General features: G+C 42.2%; 1 protein-coding gene across 1 annotated transcript in view; it reads left to right on the forward strand.

Moving 5' to 3' along the window:
- The window catches only part of ythdc1 (YTH N6-methyladenosine RNA binding protein C1), a 79,617-nt gene that overhangs the window by 9,233 nt on the left and 50,721 nt on the right, over nucleotides 1-19,663 (forward strand). The window contains 1 exon segment of the mRNA XM_052119063.1: nucleotides 8,128-8,229. Within this exon segment, the coding sequence (XP_051975023.1) occupies nucleotides 8,128-8,229 (102 nt within the window).

Genomic DNA, 19,663 nt, shown 5'->3' on the forward strand with positions numbered 1-19,663 from the left:
CGCTGCCTGGCCACGCAGAAGCTGCTCTCATTCAGGGCGGATGCCCCGAATGTGACTCCCTTGGCCTCGCCGAGCTGCGCGCTCGCTTTGCCGCCTTCACCGCAAACGAGCCTGCTTCCACCGTGCTGCCGTCTCCTCCGTTCGAGCTGCGCAAGAAAAAGCACCGCTCACAGAGGCTGCCAGAGCACGCGGAATTCAGTGACGTCAAGCCGGGCCAGTCCCCCGCCGCCAGTCCATTTCACGCAGGCGGACCAGCACCCCTCCAACAGAGCGGTGGGTCTCGTCTCGTTCGGCGCGTCAGGGGACGGCGGTGAAAAGGATGACAGCCTTTCTATTGACGCTGCATCCGACGACTGGCCCGGCTCGGTCTTCGACCCCGCGCCGTCGACATTAGCGGACACGAGCACAGGCACCAGCATGGACTCTGAGATCGTCCGCATCCTGTCCAAAGCCGTGGAAGACCTCGGGCTCGACTGGTCTTCTCCGGAAGAACCCGCCCGCAGCCGGCTGGACGAATGGTTCCTGCAGGGGCGCCGGCAGGCCCCTCAACAGAGACCCTCCCCTTTCTTCCCCGAAGTTCACGACGAACTCACAAAGTCGTGGAAGCCCCGCACTCTGCTCGCCTGAAGCCTTCTTTCTCTTCCTCGCTCTCTTCGGTGGACGGCGCGAGAGAAAGAGGCTACGAGGGAACCCCGCCCCTCGAGGAGGCTGTGGCCAACCATCTGTGCCTACCCTCCACCGCTGGATGGAAAGCCAAAGCTTCTCATCCCTCGAAGCCCTGCCGATCTACCTCAGCTCTCGCCGGCCGCGCATACGCCGCCACCGGCCAAGCTGCATCAGCACTTCATTCCATGGCTGTTCTACAAGTTTATCAGGCCAAACTTCTCCGCACCATGGATGAGTCGGGACCTGAACCTGAGGCTTTCAAGGACCTGCGCAGCGCCACTGACGTAGCCCTGCGAGCCACAAAGGCCACCGCCCAATCCATCGGCCGGGCCATGGCTAACCTGACTGTCCTTGAGCGCCATCTGTGGCTGACGCTAACATAGATTAAGGACGCGGATAAGGCGCCATTTCTTGACGCGCCTATCGCTCCAAGCGGCCTGTTCGGACCGGCGGTAAAAGAGTTTGCTGAACGCTTCACTGAAGCTCGGAAGGATTCGCAGGCTATCGTCACTTCCTGCCCAAGCGCTCCAGCTCGTCTCAGAGCCGCCAGAGACCGCCTCAGCAGCAGCAGCGAGCCAGGGCGGCGCCTCCCGTCTCCCAGCCAAAGAGCAGACCTGAAGCGGACGCTTCGGCGCCGCTCGCATTCCGCTAACCGAAGGAAGCCGCCTGAGCAACGGGGTCCTCGGCCCAAGATCGTGCTGAACCCAGAGCCTCGTAAGACTTCCTAGCAATAGGAAGAAAAAGAGAGTGTGTGTCTCGCAAAAGCCGGACCACTCTCTCTAAAACGTGTGAAACATTACCCAGTCCCCTTACAGGCGGCTGGAAATGTCTGTACAGCAGTCAATGGGCCAGTCACAGAACTCGCTCACCTGCAATCAAACGCCGTTTTAACGGCAACACACAGAAATCACAAAAAGAGTCATTTTCTGCCTGTGTCACTAAGGGGTCATGTGTCCACACTAAAGTGCGCATTCCCACGTATCAGTACTGTCCAAACAGTGCCGAATACTTCCCCAGCTCCAGCTGGACGCACCATATATGTAGATCGTGTGCCTATTGTCCTGCATGCACCCCTACACACAAACACTGTATGCATAGCCAAAAACCCCCCGCCGCGAGCGGGAGGCTTTATGAAAGTGGCGCGCGTGCCTACTACATAAGCACTGCCCATACAGTTTCAAACAGTTCTCTGTCTCATGCCGCAAGCATCACAGATGCGACGCGCGAGCCAAGAAACTCCCCGCTAAGAGCGGGAAGCTTTATGACAGTGGCGCGCGTGCCTATTACGATGTATGCACCCCCACCCGAAAACACTGTCCATACAGTTTCAAACAATTCTCCAGCTCATGCTGTGAGCATTTCGGAGATAGCGCGCGTGCCTGTAATCTCACACGCACCCCTGCACTCGGCACTCAACAAGGCTGCTCAGCGGGTGCCCGCGCCTCTGACAGCTGTAAGCTCAGTGTTAGCACAAGGCAATTTGCCGGTGGGGCCCATACGTCACTGCGACACGGCCCCAGCCAGCATTCAGTCCATATCTGTGCGAGCAAAAGCCTGGGAAAAAATCCCCGACATGCCGAAATGGGTTTTGAACATAAACACGGTTACTCGCTTCAATTCAGCTCGCAGACCACCCGCTTTTCAGCGGTGGTCGAGGCGAAAGTGAGGAGAGATGTGTCATATGTTCTACGCGCGAGGTGCTCAAACTAATAGAGACGGAGCTATAGAAACTGTTCCTCCCTCTATGAGCTGAGGCAGGTTTTTACAGCCGCTATTTTCTCGTCCGAAAAGGGCGGTGGCCTCCGCCCCATCCTAGATCTCAGACATCTGAACAAAGCTTTAATGATTAGCTCGTTCAGAATGTTAGCGACCAAACATATCCTCGCGCAAGTTCAGCCCCAGGGATTGGTTTCTATCAGTGGATTTGAAAGACACTTACATTCACATTCGATAGCGCCTCATCACAGGCCTTTTCTGAGATTCAGCTTTGAGGGACAGTCATACCAGTACACAGTACTACCATTCGACCTATCATTGGCCCCCCGTACATTCACGAAATGTATGGACGCAGCACTTTCCCCCCTGAGACAGCGGGGAGCACGAATACTGAATTACCTCGACGATTGGCTAATCATAGCACAATCAGAGAGTCAGTTAACGACGCACAGATCTTGGATTATCAGCCATCTAGAATGCCTGGGTCTGAGAATCAATTTTGCAAAGAGCGTGCTATCCCCCAGCCAGAATATCTCCTTTCTGGGAATAGTGCTAGACTCAGTGCAGATGACGGCGCCTCTCATCAGAAGCACGCGCTCTCTATTCGGCGCCTTGCAACATCATTCAGACCGGTGCGCGTGCCCCCGTCAAACGATTTCAAAGGATGCTCGGTCTCATGGCCTCGGCATCAGCTGTACTCCAGCTAGGATTGTTGCACATGCGTCCTCTCCAACGCTGGCTCAAGAGCCGTGTCCCCGCTCACGCGTGGCGCTCGGGCCACTTTTTAATCAGAGCAAATCACGGCTGTATAAAAGCCCTGACGCCCTGGAAAGCCGTCGACTGGTATCGAACCGGCGTGAGTCTGGGCGTGAACACAGGGAAAAAAATGATCATGACAGATGCCTCCAAAATAGGATGGGGGGCCCTTTACGAGGGCAGGCCTGTCTCCGGCATTTGGTCAAACCCAGAAAAGCGCCTACATATAAACTGTCTGGAAATGAAAGCGGTCGCCTTGGCTCTCAGAGCCCTGCTTCCATACCTGAAAAACGAACACGTCCTGGTCCGAACGGACAACATGACGGTAGTATCGTATATAAATCGCCAGGGTGGACTCAGGTCGAGCTCCCTGCACTCTATGGCCAGGGAGCTCATCTCATGGTCACAGCACCACTTGCTTCGCTGAGAGCAGCGCATGTGCCAGGCGTCCTGAACCAGGGAGCGGACATGCTGTCCAGAGACAAGGTTCTCCCAGGAGAATGGTCTCTCCACCCCTGGCGGTTCAGTGGTTATGGCAAACCTTTGGCAAGGCGGAGGTCGACCTCTTAGCCTCCAGGGAAAATGTGCACTGCCCCTTTTCTTCTCAAAGAGCACGGACCGCTCGCCCAAGTCTGGCCGAGCAGCCCCTTGTATGCTTTTCCCCTATCGCGATGCTACCTCAGGTCATCAGTCGGATCGGGAAGTGAAATGTGCAGTGCTCCTGGTAGCCCCTCTCAGGAAAAACCAGGCGTGGTTTCCAGAACTGATGCAGATGATGCAATCTGCCCCATGGCCGATTCCGCTGAGGCTAGACCTCCTCAGGCAGGCCAGCGGGATGATTCTTCATCCCGCCCGATCTGTGGGCCCTCCATGCATGGCCCCTCAGCGGGTTCCAGAGAACCTCCCAGTGGAGTTTTGAGAACCATCACGGAGGCGCGAGCGCCCTCTACGAGACGCTTATATGCCCAAAAGTGGAAAGTGTTCAGTGACAGTGACAAATCGTGCGAGATACCAAGTGTACTCGCCTTTTTGCAAGAGCTGCTGGAGGCGGGCCGCACACCCTCCACGCTCAAAGTCTGCCATAACGGCGTCACACAATCCTGATAAAGGACGTTCATTAGGGAAAAACGACCTAATCATTCGTTTCCTAAGAGGCGCTAGGAGGATGAACCCCCCTCGCCCCCCCTCGGTGCCGATCTGGGACCTGGCCACGGTCCTGGACGCACTCAAGAGTGCCCCGTTCGAACCTCTCCGAACCGTGCACCTTAAACAGCTCTCGAATTTGGACCTAACGACTGCAGAGTTGTCCTTAGGCCAAAGCATGGGTATATTCCTAAAGTGCTCTCCACACCCTTCAGAGTACAGGTGATATCTCTGGCAGCACTATCGTCCCCAGCGGACGAAAGCGACGCTAATTTACTCTGCCCGGTCAGGGCGCTCAGAGTATATTTGGAACGTTCTGCCCCGTTCAGACAGATGGAACAATTATTCGTATGCTTTGGCGGCCGCACTAAAGGTCTCGCAGTTTCAAAGCAAAGAATATCGCGCTGGATAGTGGATGCTATAACGCTGGCTTATGAAGCCAAGGGCCTTCAATGCATCTTAGGCGTCAGAGCTCACTCTACGAGGAGCATGGCCTCCTCGTGAGCGTGGTCGAGTGGGATACCCATTGAAGATATTTGTCGCGGCGGCAGGCTGGGCCTCGCCTTCGACATTTATCAGGTTTTATAACCTACAGGTCCCCTCATTGCATTCCAACATTCTATCAGCCTGACTGTAGAATGGACTGGAGTATGTATATGCTGAGCATTATCTCCTCCCTTATAGGTCCGTCTCTGACTGACTTAGAGGATTTTTATGCATATCAATACATAGAAAAATCAGTACATAAGTTATGTGCTTGTGTTTTTACAATGAGCGCCCCGCCATGGACCTCCTTGGGGCAAAGGCGTTCTGTATTTTCCCATTATATAGCTCGCCGTTGGCCGGCTTGTTGGATAATCACTTTGCTTTAAGGCTCAGGCATCCGCCTCTGGCTTTATAGAGCTGAAGTCAGCACGCACTGGCGTTTTGCATGGTGTTCCCATAGCGTAAGCTACTTACGCTAATAGGAGAGACCTCTCGAGAGGAGCGACTCTGTTACTAACGTAACCTCAGTTCCCTGAGAGGAGGGAACGAGTATTGCGTAAGCTGCCGTGCTTGTGCTTGGTCAGTTCGCTTCAGTCGATTGAACCTAAAGAACTCTCATGACGGGGCGCCTAATATATAGCCCTAGCCACGCCCATCTTGGCGGGCTCTGAGCGTGCGCCAATGACCGAGCTGCCTCGCTCATTGCTGTATGCTGTGCAGCTGCAATGCGTTTTACATAAAGACTTCAATATTTCTCGAGAAACTGAGTTTTCCCATAGCGTAAGCTACTTACGCAATACTCGTTCCCTCCTCTCAGGGAACCGAGGTTACGTTAGTAACCGAGTCGTTTTAGCATCATAATGCAATTTACATTTTCTAAAGAAGCTTAGCAAATGCGATCCGAGGTATATAGGGTTAAATTTAAAATATTTTGAACGTTTTAAAATGTTCAAAAGATAGTTTTCTGAAAGTGAACTCTGCATTGGACAAATAATTCTGATAGTTTATAGTCTTGAAAAAAGATAATTGGCTTTCAAGGAACCTTGTCATCATGATTAACAAAGGCTAACAATTGGGGTACGTGACACAATATTTTTACGTTAATGCCAATTTTCTCGACAAAAAGTTTTGTTGAGAAATATGCGCTACAGTTAAACAGAAAAATATTATGTCGACACTTTTGAAATTTTTGCGATAATTTGCGTTTCCATCAGCTTAATGGCAAACGTTTTGATGCACTACGCCTTTTGTCGCAAAAAATCCTTTGGATGGAAATTCATGTGGATTGTGGGTTGTCTTTGTAATTTGCTTTTAGGCAATATTTATCAGTTTATTTATTTCAATATATTGTTAATATGGGAAATAATTGCAAAATATTGGTATAACGGGCCATGTTATGACAAATATAGACAAGTAGTCCGAGTTCCAACGTATCATTTGCATGTAAATGTGGGCCGCCTCATGTAAATTACATTTCATGAAAACAATCTTTTCAACTGTTATCAAAGAACCTCTCCTGATATCAAGTTTGTATTTACATTCCTTGTGTAGTAGGTTGTGTTCATATTTAAAGAGCAGAGACTCATGTTGTTGTGTTATTAATTTGGCACTTCTCTGCCCTCTGTGGCCCCCTCCTTTAAAAATGTATAAATCCGCCCCTGGGTCACACTACACTATGCTCCATTCACACTTAGTCAAACTCATCCGAATGCAGGAGACCGGAAATGCAAGCTCATTCGACGAAATTTCATACGACACTGCATACCCAGAGATTCTTTTAATTACTGGGATAAGGATAAGGGAGGGTTACAACTAACTATCATATTAAACTCCACACGTATTTCATTTCAAAAGGATTGTTTCATTTAAAACATTTTGAAGATTTATGGACAGGCGGTTAATTAATTAAGTGTTGTGCTGTTTCCTTTCAAAAGCAGTTTATTCAGCACACTGAAGCATCTCCTCCATAGACATCCATTTTTTACTCCAAACTTGTAGGCTCCAATTTTTAGAAGGGTTCTGGTGTACCAAAGTTCAAGATAGGTAAACTCTTAACCATGAGTGTGTACGACAAAAGGACGCTTGACCAATAGAAGATTGAAACGTCACACCCTCACCTTTTGGCTCAATACAAAGAGTAAATTAAAGCTGCATGATTTATTGTTGCAGAAAAGTGAGTAAACAATATATTTTAGCATTTTTAATATAGTATCATTTGTTATTTATGATGTATTATTTATTTACACCAGATGCACTTCCACGTGACATCCAACGGACCAAAATATGATTGTCATGCAGTAGAGCTTCTGGTTTTAGTAAAAAAACTAAATTACATAAAAAAATTTCAAATGTACACTCTACTCACTTTCCAGCAACAATAAAAACACACTGGTTTGAAATATGTATCCTTTTAATAAAGCCAAGAGGTTGTTTCGATCTTCTGTCCATTTATCTTTTTGACAATGTACCAGTAAACATTTAAATTCTTCTCCAGGCTCTCTCTCCACAATCACCATCTTTTAGCCTGACAGAAAATGATAATAGAGGACAGGGAATGAATACACTACATGTATGAGTTTGTCCGCCATGTTTTTTCAATTTCACAGCGCAATTAGTCCTGCTTCTCCGAGATTCCCATTGGTCAACGAATGCCTACATCAGAATGCATTGCTGCAAAAGTTTAAATGTTTTCGTCACACTCGTAGTAAAAACATTTAGTCAGTGAAAGCATAGTGCATACTTTAGCAAAGAGGCACGCTATTTTACCCACAGATTACAAACTGTTTATTTGTGCATATCATAGTTACAGATGGAATAAACATTTGTCTTGTTTTTTTAGTTTTTTTTTTTCATTAAACATAAACAGAATATGAGAAATTGTTACACAAGATTAATTTGAGCAAATACTCCTGATAAAAGTAGGCTGGGATTAGCAGTAGCGGTTCTTGCTGGCTGCCGCCCCGGGCTGCTGCCCATTTCGCCTAAATACCTAAATCTACCCCTGGTGATAAGATGCGTAGATGCTGAGGTAATCTTCACACTGGAGTGGGTCTGATATGCTGCTGATGTTTGAAGGGAAGTCAGGTGGTCCTAATGCCGCGTGCACCCTCTGTCAGTGCGACTTGTACACAGATGCGATTATTTGTATTTGTTTCTCTAAACAACGCATTTTTGACCCGATGCGACTTTATTTCCAGAAAATACAGTATACTTTTCCCTTAAGTCTGTCCCTCACAGCCTTCTTTTTATCACTGTCAAAAATCAGTTGTGCCACTTATGTGAATAATGTCCTTTTTAATAATAATAAAAAAAAACTTTCAGTCATTCAAATAGTTTTACACAAAGTGCTTTGATTTGCAGATGGGGAACTGAATGTGCTGGAAGACATTTTGACTGATGCTCCTGACCAGGATGATGAGCTCTACAACCCAGAGAGTGAACATGATGTAAATGAGAAAAAAGGTACATTTCCATTTGATTTGGAGAAAACCATTTTAAAAAGCAGCATTGCCACATTAGGCATAGTGGTGGGAATCGTTATGCACCTCACAATTCAATCCGATTCCAAAAAAGGGGAGGTTACTTAAGAAAAGTATCAAATATCTTGTATGTGCTGTTCCATCTGCTTCTCTCCACTCGAGCTCTCTCTATACCATTGCCTGTTGCTCATTGCCGGTCTCTCGCTCGACAGGACAGTACTCATACCTGAAGACTCAGGGTTGAAATCCATCGTAGCTTTTGAGACTTGTCACAGAGCAAAGGCATTGGGAAGCAGGAGACAAATTTTTTTTATTAAAATATCACCCATGTCGAAACGCAGTCCCATCATTATTTTCATTGTTTATTTATTTTAAATTCCTGTTCTGTGCAAATCATTGCAATAGCAGATGCAAGTCCTTTCATGTTGTTTTTTGACATGTTATTACAAATAAACTCTCCCATTGCTTATTATTTGTGAATTCATTTCGGGATTTTATTTTTATTTGGGCATGAATGGTTGTGTGCTTGATGCGTATTATCATCCAGCAATGTTTATTTAGCTGCTGTCTACAGAATCGTTGTGTTTTGTTTATGCACATCTAAGTGGCAGCTGTTAAACAGTGCATGCTCTCATTCTTAGAGTACAGGCTCTTTCTGGATTGTAAGGTACAGTATATCCCGAGACCCTAAGTATGATGAGAGAAACTCAATGAAGAGAAAGACTGGAATATGTGAATGAGTGAAGACCCGTACCTCGTTTGTGTTGTTTCCACCAGGAGGAGAATGAAATCTCTCACATGCACTATTTATCACATCAATAACAACTAGTTTTTCAGTTTGGTTCCGTACACACTTCGTGGCAATTTTAAAAATGTGGTTGTCACTGGTATAAATTAATGAAGTGTGTGTGTACTGTAGGGGGTAACAGCTGGGTCCTCAATATTGATATTGAAGAATAAAACTCAGAGTCAAGTTTTGCAGTACCTTAATTTCCGGACTATTGAGCGCACCTGAATATAAGCCGCACCCACTGAATTAAAAAAAATATATATTATTTTGGACATAAATAAGCCGCACCTCTCTATAAGCCGCAAGTGCCTACCGGTACATTGAAACTTACCGGTACATTGAAACAAATGAACTTTACACAGGCTTTAACAAAACACGGCTTGTAAGAAAAATAAAGAGGCTTTAACGAAACACGGTGTGGCAGCGGGGGCGTGGTCAAGCGCCCGTCCAGGAGAGAAAAGCGTTAAGGGCGCTTACACCTGAGCTAAATTATGTCTAACACCTGTGTCTAATTTCAGTAAGCATGGGGAGAGCGGCATAAAAAGGCAGCAGCCACAGAGCTGAGAGAGTGACACACGTCACTTTTGAGAAACTTTATAAAATTGATTGTAAACATTGCTGTGGCCATTAAAAGCCTTACCTGGAACGTCAAGTGCCCTGGTGAAAACTGTCACACTGGTGCCCGTGTGACAGTTTTCCCAAGAAGGACACGTGAAGCAGGGCACTTGAAATTAGACACAGGTGTTAGACATAATTTAGATCAGGTGTAAGTGCCCTTACCGCTTTTCTCTCCCGGACGGGCGCTTGACCACGCCCCCGCTGCCACACACGGCTTGTAACAAAAAAAATTAGCAGTAAACAGTAGCCTACCAAGAAAGTCATTGGTCATTATCTTCCTCGTCCTGTGCACTGAAACCACTGAAGTCATCTCCTTCGGTGTCGGAGTTGAATAGCCTCAGCTTTAGTTGTCTTTTTGCACTGAGTCAATTACTGGATGTTTTTCCCTTTTCACACCATTCTTTGTAAACCCTAGAAATGGCAGATTGTGAAATACTCAGACCGGCCCGTCTGGCACCAACAACCATGCCACGCTCAAAATTGCTTAAATCACCTTTCTTTCCCATTCTGACATTCAGTTTGGAGTTCAGGAGATTGTCTTGACCAGGACCACACCCCTAAATGCATTGAAGCAACTGCCATGTGATTGGTTGATTAGATAATTGCATGAATGAGAAATTGAACAGGTGTTCCTAATAATCCTTTAGGAGAGTGTATTTTGTTAACTGAAATAAAAATGCCAATCTATTTCAATGAAATACAGGAGGCAATTAATCCCCACATTTGAAAAAGCCTGCTCTGCTGGAACAGAAGTTGCAGGCATGCAACGGTTGCAACATGCAAACCGATAGAGCTTGGGTAACCATCTGACCTTCCTGACAAGTATTGCAAATGCCAACTACAAGCAGCAGTACCGTTTAGTCGCCGGGTCTCACACATCCCTAATAAACAAGTACATAAATAATTAGAGCAGGGAAATTTAACGGTTAAAAATAAAATGCAAGTAATGCTGTTTTTTTATTTTATTTATTTATTTACTTCCTGAAACTTCATGTGATGGGTGAGGTGTCTGAAGTTGTTCCTGGCTGGCTACTCAACCTTACAGGCTCCACATATGGTTAGGAATAGGATAGGGGCAGGGTTCGAACATCTGCTGCCTACCAGGAACAAACCTTTTTCATTACAAACAATTATTCGTTGTGCATACCGCATGTCATAAACACAAGAGGATTTACTGGATCGAGAATGAAGACTTAACCTTAAAGTGGTACAATAGGATGCTAGAGATATGGGCAAGCTTTCAGAAATCTGCAGCCAGGTATACTTGTAAAACCTTTATTGTTTATCCTTTTGATCTTTCATTCCAAATATTTACAAAAATCTAAACCGAAAATCTCATAATGAAATATTTTTCACCAAAACACATTTGCCACAATTATTAACACTCCTAGAAATTCTTCAGAGTAAAATATATCTGAAGGATTTTCCCATTCATATTTTATATTTTTTTAGTACACCTGGGTGTCTAGGAACATTAAATTGTTCAGCCATGCCTTCCTGTTTCACAGGGGTATAAATATGAGGTAACGCATATTTATATCGACAGCGTTTGCATATGAAGGTACCTCCAGAAACTGGTTTTGGACAGGTTACTGAGGCAGCACAAGGTCATATCATTGCTGGGATACCAGTTTGATTTATCACCATCTGCTGTCCACTAAATATAACATGTCTGCTTCATTGTGGTTCAGTTGGACTGAATTGTCTAATTAGAACAAAATCAAGAGAGTTTTGGCAATAACCAGGTGTATATTACTTATTAATACGTATTATTTATTACTACAATAATACTTTCGTTGCTAGAAATGTAATCAAAAGTTGGAAAAATTTAATAAAAGCTTAGCTATCAACTGCGTCTTCAGCCACCATTTGTTTCTTCAGCTCAACTGTTGTGGAATGAGTGTGAGATTTTATAGGCAGAGAAGGATGCATCTATGCTGCCTTCAAAAATCGATTAGATGAAGGTATATCAGTAGATAGGTTGTGAAGCGAAGACTGGATTCAGTTGTGCCTTGTAAATTAGTTGGGTCTCCAAAACTAAAATCAAGTTATTTGGAAGGGTTTCAAGAAAAAGCTTCTGCGCTCAAACTCAAACCAACATCAAATTCAAGCATCTTCAGTTTACCAGACACTACTGGAACTTCAAATGGGACTGGGTTCTATGTTTAGATGAAACAAAAATAGAGTTTTTTGTCAGCAGAGATTGGTTTTGCACGCACAGAGAGGTAACCATATGTAAAAGTACCCCATGTCCACACCAATATGGTGGTTTAATGTAGTTTAATGTTTAAAATTGGCCGCGTTCCCCAAAGGTGTTCTGCGCCAATCAGAAGTGACTTTTCAGTGTCACATGGTCGACTGAGCTTTCCTTTCTGATAGCTGAAAAGTCTTTGTTAGAAATTCTCACTATTTTCCTACTCACAAATCATGCATATTTAATCATGAACTTTATATCTTGCAAATGGTAGAAGAGACATTATATTTGTTGTCATTAGCTTTTTCTATGTAACCAAACAAATGCTTGCATACCAAATATAATATTTTTTTCATGGATATTATACGTGCAGATAACAAAACATGAAAATCACTGGTTATTAAATCATATTGGTTTTACACATCATTGCATTTTATCAAATTAAGCCTTCTAGTCACCATTCGTAGTAGAATTAGATGAATCATACAAAATTAAAGATTATATTTATCAATTATAGGTTATTGCACATCGCTACACACATTTTAAAGAGGTCCATCAGTCTATAATCATTAATTTGTCAGGTACAAACATTACCACAGTTCAAAGTGATTTTCAGCATTATCTATCAAGGCTAGATTAAGATGAAATGTCTTAGTTGTGCAAATCAGATGGTCCTTGTAACCTTACAAAAGAGAAGTCTGCTTGGTTTAATTGTGTGGCGGTTCCGTCTGAAGGCCGGTAATTTATGACGTTGCAACAAGGAAAACCCCAGTTGCCTAGATCCAGATATATGTTGTTTCAATTCTTCTGCATATATAATCTTACGATTGACGGCATTTGAAGTGGAGGCAAACCTCTGCAATCGCTGGAAAACAAGCAGAAGACAAACACTAACAACAACAAAACAACACCTCCAAAGCTAAAGCACTGGTGCAGAATAACTAATTATTCAGTAAGCATTCTAGTATTGAGGATTCTTGGGATGTTTCGGTACTCGTGGACTTCTACGATTGTTCGTGTTTTAGAGTCATCCTTAATGATCTTAAGTGGTTCAGAAACCTGTAAAGGGTAATTTGGGTTTTATTGGGGTGAATCATTGTGAAAAGGAGTAGAGATGCACCAATTGCAATTTTTTTGGCCATTTCCGATTTTCTTCTTGCAAGTGTGACCTGCCAATACCGATTTTTTTTTTCTTTTTTCAATTTTCTTTCTAAGATCTATTGACCGCATATACAAACAAAATCTACCTTCTATGCAAAATTGTATTTTCATAATAAAATAAATTATTAAACATTACAATTTCCCCCAAACTGCACTAAGTTACAGGATCTTCTCTCACTTAAACAACTCTCAAAATAAAGTGCTCTGTGACTGGAAAGAGGTAGAAATAACAATTAACTGCAAATGAGTTGCTTTATATAACAGATGTCATTTTCCACTATTTTTATAAATGGACCTTTTTCTCTTTATTACTCGTCTACAAACAATTCCAAAGATCTGAAAAACTGAAGTGTCCAATACGCTCAACTTACGTTAGATGTACAAATATCAGTGTTAAAACGGAACACTGCTTTGGGAATGGCTTGAACGCGTTGTTCATTATAAACGTGGGATTATGAATTATATTGAGAACGTCGTAACGTTATGGAAAACATGCCGTAATGTACCCTGAGTGTAAACATTAGCCACATTCATTGTGAAGTGTGCAAGCGATTTGCAAAGATTAATATAAAGGTTAATAAAACGTTACACTTCTTCTGGAGGTGCAGAGGGAATATAAATAGTTGGTACCGAATCTTTTTTCAGCAGCAGCTTCTTAGCAAAACCAGCTTTATACTGACCCTCGTTTATAAAGCAGTCTGGTGAAAAATGATTCGCGCAAACATGAACGCATTGACGTTGCTCGTGGGGAATATTCCCATCGTAAACAAAACTCAGCCACTGCGTCTTCAGCGGTTCAGATTTAGGAACATCCAAATGACTGCTGTGTTTGTTATTACACCGAAGAACAGAACACCACAATCGCTTAGGCGCCATTCTGCTCCAGTGTATCAACAATGATGACGGACTATGATTGACAGCTCGCTCACAAGCGAGGGCGGGTCTGTGTTGAAACACTGCTGTCAATCAACAATCCTGGGAGGGGCGTCCGACCGCGTGACATCACATGGTCGAACGGCTCGATTTGAGACAGGGGAAAATATATAAGGAGATTAAAACAAAAACAATGGATGGATTTTTATCATAATAGGATGGTTGTGTACAGGCACAGCCAACACACATTTCAGTACAATCAACTTGAAAAAGTGCATGTACCATTATATGACCCCTTTAATAGCAATAACAGGGATCCTGATTGAGAATTGGTGCTTGTTGATGGTGTAACAGAATTTTATTGCAGGGATTTTATCAATTTAAAATTCCACGATGGACTGAGTCGATTATGTCTAAAGTGGAGGGCCCATCCACATAGAACAGAATCACTCAGTACCCAACACACACGTGAAATACAATGAAAACAACCAATAGGAAATTAAAATAAAGTGGAAATTAACCCTCTGGGGTCTGAGGGTGTTTTGGGCCCTGGAGAAGGTTTGACATGCATTGACATTTGTGCTTTTTTCAGTTGCTTAAAAACACATTAATTTCTAAAGTCTGATAACACTGTATTAAGCGTACACGTTTGTCAGGAAGTACACGTTTGTATTTTTGAGAAAATAATGTTTTTTAAGTCATTGAAATAAGGCCATATAACACATACTAATCATTTGTCCACAAGCCTGTTAAGACCTGGATCTTGTAGCCTAGAGTTTTTGCTACAAAATTATGTGAAAACCATCCTGATCACTCATTCAATACAAAACAATATAGTTATTTAACTTTTGTAAGTCACTTTTAGTGTTAGAAAGGTCATATGCGAGGAGGCATGAACTATCATGAATACTGATTGTAATTTACACCTGAGGAGACAAAAGACCCCTCCCCTGGGCCTATCAATGAGGAATGTGACAGAAAGAGTGAATGTGAGGAGACTTGATGATCAAATTGAAGTTTTAAGTTAAAAGTAATCTGACTATACAGTTTCTTTACATGAAGACCTTACTTAATTTTAGACCTACACTACATTTTAAAAGAAGTCTCTTCTGCTCACCAAGACTGCATTTATTTGATACAAAATACAGTAAAAACAGTGATATTGTGAAATATTTTTACAATTTAAAAAAACAGTTTTCTATTTGAATATATTGTAAAATGCAATTTGTGGTCAAAGCTGAATTTTCAGCATCATTACTGCAGTCTTCAGTGTGCAGGTACTTCAGAAATCATTATAATATGCTGATTTTCTAATATGGGAATAATTAAAGTACATTTTACTCATTTAACCTGAACACATGGAGTGGTCTAACTAGTAATCTGGTAAACAGAAGGTTCGATCCCCACAACCACCACCATTGTGTCCTTGAGTAAGGCACTTAACTCCAGGTTGCTCCGGGGGGATTGTCCCTGTAATAAGGGCTCTGTAAGACGCTTTGGATAAAAGCATCTGAGAAATGAATAAATGTAAATGTAACACATATTTGCAAGCACAAGCTTTGTTGATGATAATGAGGCAGCATAAACACTAGTTAAAATATAATCTAAACATTCATATTATTTTTATATCATATTACATATCATATTACATATCATACAGCATACAATTTAAATAACTGCTTTAGCCGAAACAGCATTTAAATGTAACTAAAACTTGCTTATTAGGACATATTTCAATACACTGAATCCTGGCTGGCAAGTCTGGAAACAGTCCCACTAGTAAAATATGTACGTTTATATAAAATAGCATGTCAACTAATTAAAACTAAATGACTTACTCGTCCAAAATGATATCCTCGGCTGGATCAAGTCTCTCTTAAAAATAAAATTCATCGGAGTCCCTCTCTTCTTCTGAGGTAACTTGTAACTCTTCATCGCTATCCAGGAGTTTTCTCACTTGTGTATCGTGCTGTCTTCCAAACGTACAGATAAGTGAATGAACTTTGTTTTTACGGCACAGTCGAAGGCGTTTACCATTTGCATTGATCGCCTCAGCACATTACCGTATGAATAGCGCCCTCTGCCCGTGGGTGTGATCACAGTAGGGATAAGTTAGGGAGAAATTGTACATCGCTTAGTTTCATACCAATTAAATTGCAGGTGAATATTTGTTTTAAATTTGAATAGTTTTATTTAAAAGTAGACGTTTTAAGCTTTATTTAGACATATGTTTCATGTTTGTGTGATAAGTATTCGCTGAGTTTCAGTTCATTTTTGTGACGTGTATCAGATATTTGCTCACGAACCCAGAGACTGCTGACAGCTCACCCTTTTTATTTTCTTTATTTTACAAAAGCACAAGGATTTGTTGTTATTGTGAGTGTACACAAATAAAAGTAGACCCTTTATAGTCACTAATGATGTCTTACACTTATCTGTATGCCCCAGAATGACGGAGAGTTTTATGTTATTTCTGCTGTAATGACAAATCCAGCAGAACTTAAAGTGTTTAAAGTTTGTTCACACTCAATCTGTATTTAACCGTAACGGGCTGCTGGATGCTAATTGCTAGCTTTTGGTGCTAGGGTTGTTATAGACTTTCAATGAAGATTGCTAACTTGTTAGTTTAGCAGTGCTGTGTTATGCTATTAGCTTTAGCTGTGTTTTGCTAATAGCTTAGCCGCACTTGTTTACACTATGGCGTAGGCAGGTTGCGCATGCTCTGTAAGTTTCCCTGGAATAGTCTCTTTAGGACTTCTTGTGAACTTTTGTCATCATAGCAACCAACACCAGTGATCTGTGTTCTTGGTCAACACTAATGAAAACACAGCTTCAACAATGCATATGAACGTCGGCGCGTTCAACAAGGCACAAATAAACGGTTAACTTAGCAGTTTGCAGCTTGGTAGTTTCACTCTAGTTCTTGTTAAGAGCAATTTCAGCAATGCAAGTTACTTTCAACTTGTTTCAAATTGACTGCAAATCTTTAGCAATCAAACATTTACACTCCCATTCAAAATTACACTCGGAAAATTATGCACATTACACTAGTTATTTTCAAATTCCCTCAGCGAGCAGACACAAAAATATGAACTTCAACAATTAACTACAGACAGTTACAAATAGTCTAGTTGAATGCATTGGAACATCGCAATGTCATCAAACTAGCTATTAAATACTGCCATTCAGAAAGAGAGAGAGGAACATTGCTTGTATCTTTTCTTACCTCACTGCAAAGAGATTTCTTCATCCTTGCAGGAAAATTCCTTTCGTGGAGTCTTAGTTTAACTGGAACTTTATTCCATAGTGTCTGTGTTTCATCAGATAGTTCAGTTATATGAAGTCATGAGCGCTGAAGGTGGCATTCAGCCTAACTTATAATGGTGGTAAATACAAGTTCTTTCTCTCTCGTTGTCATGACACTTTGTAGTTTCTATGTTATGTTTCTGGTTCAACGAAAATTACTGTGTATAAAATGACAAATTACTCATTAAGATTCTTGCCCGCATTCCAAAATCATTATATGTATGGTATTACATATATAATTTAGAGATGTGGATGGGATCAGTTATGTAGGGTATTTTGCACACATTCTACCACCATTATATGTAGGGTAATTTGCACGCATTCTACCACTATTATATGTAAGGATATTTGGTATGCTAAATTTAGAAGGGAATTTAGGGTCTTGAAATATGTGAGCTATGAACTAAATTAAACTGTCCTTATTGTACCTTATTAGGTAATGAAATGTATAACGGAATTAGTCGCGTTCAACAACCATTATAAATGAGATAAATTACAAATAACTAGATTATTTGTCTTAATAGATTCTCCACCATTAAAATCGTAATGCAACATCTAGTTGTATCAGCTCACAATTTCTACTGTCAGGAATTAGCTTTAATAAGTGAATTATGATTAATTCACTTATTGGAGTGATATTATTCTCATGGCTTATTGAAAATAACATCACATGTATTTAGGTACAGCTTTGAAGTGAAATCTTTCAGAAACAGGGATGAGATTATTTATCAAAATATACCACAGTCAAGTCGTCTTTGAACACAGACAAACTTTATTATTATTCTATATAATATTCTTGCAGTGAAAACTGAACTGGATATTATAAGTATACTAGAAGACTTGAACAAAGCTACGTTAATCTTACTCTACCGTGGCCAAATGGTGAGGTTAGAAAAACTTGGTCTCTTTGTTCTTAGTCCAAAAAGGAGGGAAAACTCCTTCAGTATGTGCACAATATTTACATTTATGCATTTGGCAGACGCTTTTATCCAAAACGACTTATAGTGCACTTATTACAGGGACAATCCCCCCCCGGAGCAACCTGGAGTTAAGTGACTTGCTCAAGGACACAATGGTGGTGGCCGTGGGGCTTGAACCAGTGACCTTCTGATTAACAGATATGTGCTTTAGCCCACTACACCATCACCACTCCACTCCATGTCCCTTAACAGCCAGCCGGAGCTTAGCACTGAGAGACCGAACTACATCTGTCCGCTTGTTTTATTGACAATATAAAGTCATCGGTCATAGGCCGCTTTCGACCAATGGTGTTTGAGACTGTGTCCATGGGCAGTACTTCAAATCCAGGTGTGAAATTGGGAATGACCCTGGGAAACTGGGTTCAATGTCTCTCCTTTGATTGTAGAACAAAGGAGCATGCGGTCTCAGCTGCCCTACAAAGGTCAGGACACTGTGGTGGCCAATTGATGTGTAAAAATGATTCCTGAACCACTCTTTCAGAATTTAAGCCCGATGAATGTTGGCACTATCATCCTGGAATATGCCTGTGCCGTCAGGGGGAAAAAAACATTGATGGGATAACGTGGTCATTTAGTGCATACAGGTTCTCAGCTGACTTAATTTTATTGCTGCGTAACGTTGCTGAGCCTAGACCTGACCAATTGAAGCAACCCTTGTTCATTATACTGCCTCCAGAGGCTTGTACAGTGGGCACTATGCATGACATATCGCTTCAGGCGCTTCCCTTCTTGACCCATTGCTTTGGAGTAGGGTAAATCTAACCCTAACTCTCTTTCCATTGCTCCACAGTCCAATCTTTAGTCTCACTAGTAAATTGAAGTAGTTTTTTCCAATTAGCCTCACTAACAATTGGCTTTCTTGTGTCCACAGAAGAGTCCCAATCCTGTAAGTTCTTGTCACATTGTGTGTGGAAATGCTCTGTGCCATGAGTTCTACTTTTGTTTTTATTACTTCACAAATCGTTTTAGTGATCATGATCATTCAAGATTTTTTCCCAACTTGATTTCTCCTTCGAAGCTGATGGTTCACCACTATACTTCCAGGTTTTAATAATGTGTTGGAAAGTTCTTAACCCAATTCCAGTGATTTCAGCAATCTCTTTGCTTGATGCAGGGCAGTAATTTGCCCCTTCTGAAACAAGGTAACATCTTTTCCATGACCATGTGATGCTTGTTCTGACATGGTTGTTTAAGAAATAAGAAGCTACACTCTGCATCAGTTAGGGTTAAAAGAATTGTTGCCAGCTGAAAGATATTAATCACTGCAATAATGTTCCAGTCATAGGCTCTTAAGGATCTGCTTATTTAAAACTGCGAATTTATTTTTTTTGGCCAGGCAGTGTATTTAAATATTTAAATAAACAATGACTAACCAATTTCTTGCAAGATGTTTGAGACAAAGTATTAAATAGATGGTTCACCCAAAAATTTTAATTTTCTAATTTACTCACACTCATGCCATCCCAGATATGTATGAGTTTCTTTTTTTTTGCAG

Source organism: Xyrauchen texanus, chromosome 4 (assembly GCF_025860055.1).
Source record: "Xyrauchen texanus isolate HMW12.3.18 chromosome 4, RBS_HiC_50CHRs, whole genome shotgun sequence".
Lineage (NCBI taxonomy): Eukaryota > Metazoa > Chordata > Actinopteri > Cypriniformes > Catostomidae > Xyrauchen > Xyrauchen texanus.